The following is a 5,294-nucleotide window of genomic DNA, read 5'->3' on the forward strand; positions in this document are numbered from 1 at the left end:
GTTTGCGTAAGATGATCAATGTAACCTGAAAAGAAATTATGATCAGAAATGAAGAAGTAATTAAAAGAATAGAAGCAATCGAACTCACGGAAATGGTGTGGGAAAGTAGATTGAGATAGTTTATCCACGTAGCGAGAATGAAGGGTGGTATATTCCCATAAGATTTCACGAGGTAGAGGCCGTAAGCTAGGAGACGAAAGAGAGGTAGGCCGAAGTTAACTTGGAGGCAGATCATAGAGTCGGATTTAGGGAAAGAAGGACGCCGAGATTTGTGACAGCCCAATGTTCCAGTCGTCTCTGGAAGGTCTAATGCTAAGTATTGTACGAGTAATAACGCTTTTAGAGTAAATAAATGATGGTGGTGGTGGTGATGATGATGATGATGATGATGATGATGATGATGATGATGATGATGATGATGATGGTGATGATGATGATGACCATGATGATGATAATGATGATGATGATAATGATGATGATGATGATGTTGTTGTTGTTGATGATGATGATAATGATGATGATGATGATGATGATGACGATGATGATGGTGGTGGTGATAGATGATGATGATAACACCTGAAAACATACCCACGATTTGTGTGCCACAACGTAAGAAATATCAACGCTTCCAACGGGAGGTTGGCATGTACATGGTATATGTTCATTACCCTGTGTAGGATTTGATACTGCCATCATCAAAATTGTGGTCAAAAGCATGTAATAAGTGTGTGGCATCTTGAATCGGTCTGCAATAGGAAAGAGGGAGACAGAAATGGACCTTAATTCCTACATCAAAAAATAAAAATAAAACAAAACAAATCCACCTCCAAGCGATACTCTAACTTAGATAAACAATTCTTCAAAATTCATTTTTGACCTGTCTAACAAGATAAGTCATGCAAAAAAATTTTTATGACATTTAGTTAACATTTGTTGGTTTTTTTTTAGAAATTCTAAACTACACATAAAAATTCTAATTATTATAATATTATGTAACATTCCGGCCCTTATGAAATACCCGGTATAGGGCAACGATTAATCCTCTTTAAATCTCTACACTAAAATACAGACATTTAGTTTCATCATTTAAATAAAAATGTCCATGACACTATAAAGTTCACTTAAAAATCTATCGCCCTGTCTCTAACCTTCCATTTCTCTCTAAAATCTTGGAATAGCTTGTTTTGAAACAATTACTGTCTCATATTAAAAATAATCCTCTGGAAGAGTTCAGTTTACTTATAGATCTATGCACCATCATTCGATGGAAAAGAGTTATCATTGGTTTCTGTTATAGACAATATTTCGTGATTATGCTGAATTTACCTGTCCTATCTTTGGCTTTTAACACGATTGATCGACATATTCTCCTCAATCACCTTAGATTTTTAACATGGTGTATCTGGTGCAGTGTTTGATTTATGTAGGTCATTTTGTATGAATGTAAACAGATAATTATTTATGTGGATGAAAATAGACCTGAGGAAATTGCATATACGTTTGGGGTTCTCCCCCCCCCCCCTCCCAATTCAGTACTTGGGCCTGTTGTTTTGGATCTGTATGCTGACCCTCTGTCGACAACCATCAGAAGTTTCGATCTATCATACCATCAATGCGCTGATAATACAAGTTGTACTGAGTCTCCACCAATACGAGAAATTCGCAAAGGGTATCTGACATTAGTCAGAAGTGTGTTCAAAGTGTAAAGAAATGGATGAGTGAGAAAACACTGAAACTTTAAAATAAGATTAGCAGACCTCTTTGGTCATCATCAGAACTTGTGGAACTTGATGTTGACCAACGGGGACTGAATCGTCAAATTAGACATACTACAAATTGTGGAAAATCCTTAATAGATAGATAGATAGATAGATAGATAGATAGATAGATAGATAGATAGATGAATAGATTGATATATAGATAGATAGATAGATAGATAGATAGATAGATAGATAGATAGATAGATAGATAGATAGATAGATAGATAGATGGATATGATTACTGGGAGTTAGCTGGCACCATGTGGAGTGCTCGACAAATTCTTGGAGCAATTTGTTAATTATTTGTTCTCATCTCGTTTTATACATATTCTCCTACAACATTGTTTTGTCCAGAGTTCCTGGAGTCATCAGGGAGGTTGATTTAAGGTGTGTGGGAGGAATGTTGTTGTGTCTTTTCAGTTGGCGCCAAGTTGTTTCCGGATGTAGGTTGCGCATGTATATATATATATATATATATATATATATATATATATATATATATATATGCGTGTGTGTGTGTGTGTGTGTGTGTGTGTGTGTGTGTGTGTGTGCAAACTGAGTGTGGTGTAGTGTTGGAGCAGTGGTCGTTTGGGGTAGTGGTTGTATCATTGGGTTGTGTAGTGTGTATTGGACAGTAAGCACTTTTTCCTGTGTAAGCACGTGACGAATATCTCTCTCTGTCTGTTTAGTGTGACGTTTTGATTGTTCTTTCTTACTATAAACCCCCCCCCCCCCCCCCCAAAAAAAAATGTCACACTAAACAAGAGAGAGAGAAAGAGAGAGAGAGAAAAAAGAAAAAAGAGAGAGAGAGAGAGAAAGAGAGAGAGAGAGAGAGAGAGAGAGAGAGAGAGAGAGAGAGAGAGAGAGATTACACATGAAAAATGCTTTCTGTCCAAAACACACTACACAACCATATGTTATAACCACTACCCCAAAAGACCCATCCTGCAACACTACACCACACCCAGTTTGCATACACACAAACACACACACACATGCGCAACCTACATCGGGAAACAATATTGGCGCCAACTGACAAGACACAACAACATTCCTCCCAGACACTTCAAACACACTTCCGTGATGTTTCCAGGAACTCTGGACGAAATAATGTTGTAGGAGGATATACAAATAAACGAGGTGAGAACAAATAATTAATAGATAGATAGATAGATATATAGATAGAGAGATAGATAGATAGATAGATAGATAGATAGATAGATAGATAGATAGATAGATAGATAGATAGATAGATAGATAGATAGATAGATAGATAGATAGATAGATAAACTGATAAAGAAGCAACATAGATCAAAATAACGTTTTAAATATAATATTTACAGATAAAATATAGAGGTCATCATAATATTACTTTTACTTACCCGCGATTGAGGTCCATGCGCTTCGGCAAGCTGAATAGTCTTTAACTATCAGAAACTGTAATTTATTAGTTTGAATTATTTACATTGGGTTTTTAAAAGCAGTTGGATGTCACGATCCAAGTGTTAGCATAAGGCTGAGTGCATTCAATTTCTTCTTATGTTCGTGACGCTATACATTCATTCTGTAATTTACTCACAACAAACACACGAAAAGTACCTTTAAAAAAATCACGTGAATACTAATATGTTTATATTACTATGCAAACATTTATTTAATGAAAACTTATCATCGAAAGATGTTCTAAAAATAATAACTAAGAAACTCCGTGTGTGGTTTCACTATGTTGGTAAAGGATGGAGCAAAACCGCACCGGAATGCATCAGTAGAAGGCCACAGAAGACATAGAGAAGATTGGCAGAAAGAGAGATGACATCCTTAGGTCGGTCCTAGAGGTGGAAGTTCGAAAGCTGACGAGAGACAGAAGCCAATTGCGCTCCCTACTGTCGGCCTAATTTGTTGATGAAAGTAAATATAATTTATCGATTAAAAAAAAAACGGTTATTAGGTATATAACATATAAGTAATAATACAATGGCAGTCGTCACATTTGCAGGTATAGTAGGTATAAACAGCAATATAAGGATCGCTATTTTTATACAGGGTTACCTGAAGTAAAGCAATGTGGATTTCCTTTTCCCTTAATAATTTCCTCAGCTCTGTTTTTTTTATTACTGATTCCACAAATGTTAAGTTGTAAAATATTCAAATGTTTGTGGAATTTCTTTGTCCCAGTAGCTGACTTTTCGCGCAGATCAGCCTGGGTACTCACTGTCTGGCGCGGACCTTTTTCGAGGCGACGTCCGAGCTCGTATGATTTCCTTTTGTTTGTCATGGCATGCTGGGGAGTCTCTGGTCTGTCTTCCCACCCTTACCTGTATTTCTTTGTCAGCTGCATAACATCAGGAGTTGAGCTGCAGATGCATGTTCTTCGTATAATTTATTTTTATAGGGTTTAGCCAAGTAGCCTTCATTCTGTCTTTCCCACAGTCTCTTTCATGATTGACGGTCGCCCATTCCCCGCCACCTACTGTTTCCTGGCTTGCAGTAATCTATTTCAGTTATTCTTTCTGCTTAATTGGCCATATTTCATAAACAGAGGATCGTCACGTCCTGGGTCATTTGTGTCGATGAGATATTCTGTGGACCTTAAACAAAGGGATACCAGCCCTTTCCCCCAAAATCGCAATTTTTTAAAGAAGGATACACGATTGCAATCAATCACAGATAGTCATACAGAAGACATGGACCACAGGCCGACCAAAGAGGGCGTATAGAAGCTTTAAAGTTACAGCACTAGGAAACAAGTATGAGCTATAGGGGTAGAATGAGTGTGAGGTGGGTGGGTGAGGAGCAGAGAGTGTACCACTCACCGGTGGGTTCTGTCTCCTGCACCTTAATAGGAAGGGGTTCCACCTACTCCCTAGCCCGGTTATACCGCCGGGGACTCGGTCGCGCCCATAACAAACTCAGTAGAAACAGGGAACACCACGGGAAGGTGCTGTTATTGACACAATATTACACGAGAGGCCATATGCAGTAATCTCTGTCAGACAGGATTACGCGGCGATCAATGCACCTGGAAATGAGAGGTGTTGGGTTCGAAATGCACATCAATGTCCTTTCAGCAAGCGGGACGTCCGGCCCAGACCTTGCAGCTCCCCGTCTTCAACAGACAAATCTAGCTTGTCACTATTATTTGCTAATCCGTTAAAAGTCTTAACAGCATAGCTGGTAGAACGCTACGCAACAAAAGTCACGTACCATTGACCACAATATTTCCGCTTTGACAGAGCTGGGCATTCTAATATATTTTTTTTTTATCTCTTGACAAATGAATCATTTTGACCAATCCACCTCAATACTGCACTTTGCCATTATATAATTGTTAGTAATTAGTACAAGATTTAGTACATTGTCAATGCCATGATTTAATGGGTTAAGTGACTTGATCACGGAATTGTTGGTGATGTGGATGAGGCGATATTCATGACGGTGATGTTAAAGGTGATGATACGGACATTTTCAACCTCAAATTTGATTTGAACCATACTATTACGCAAACCACAATAATAACATAACTGTATTGAATTA

General features: G+C 38.0%; 1 protein-coding gene across 1 annotated transcript in view; it reads right to left on the minus strand.

Moving 5' to 3' along the window:
- The window catches only part of LOC144979338 (uncharacterized), a 7,751-nt gene extending 4,580 nt beyond the window's left edge, over positions 1 to 3,171 (minus strand). The window contains exons 1-2 of the mRNA XM_078925973.1: positions 3,143 to 3,171; positions 589 to 746 (exon numbers count right to left, since the gene is read on the minus strand). Of these exons, the coding sequence (XP_078782099.1) occupies positions 589 to 735 (147 nt within the window). The 5' untranslated portion in view covers positions 736 to 746; positions 3,143 to 3,171. The remainder of the gene's footprint in view (positions 1 to 588; positions 747 to 3,142) is intronic.
- Positions 3,172 to 5,294: the final 2,123 nt, after the last annotated feature.

This window comes from Berghia stephanieae, chromosome 9 (genome assembly GCF_034508935.2).
Source record: "Berghia stephanieae isolate SIO BIC M18660-M18661 chromosome 9, UCSD_Bste_1.3, whole genome shotgun sequence".
Classification (NCBI taxonomy): domain Eukaryota; kingdom Metazoa; phylum Mollusca; class Gastropoda; order Nudibranchia; family Aeolidiidae; genus Berghia; species Berghia stephanieae.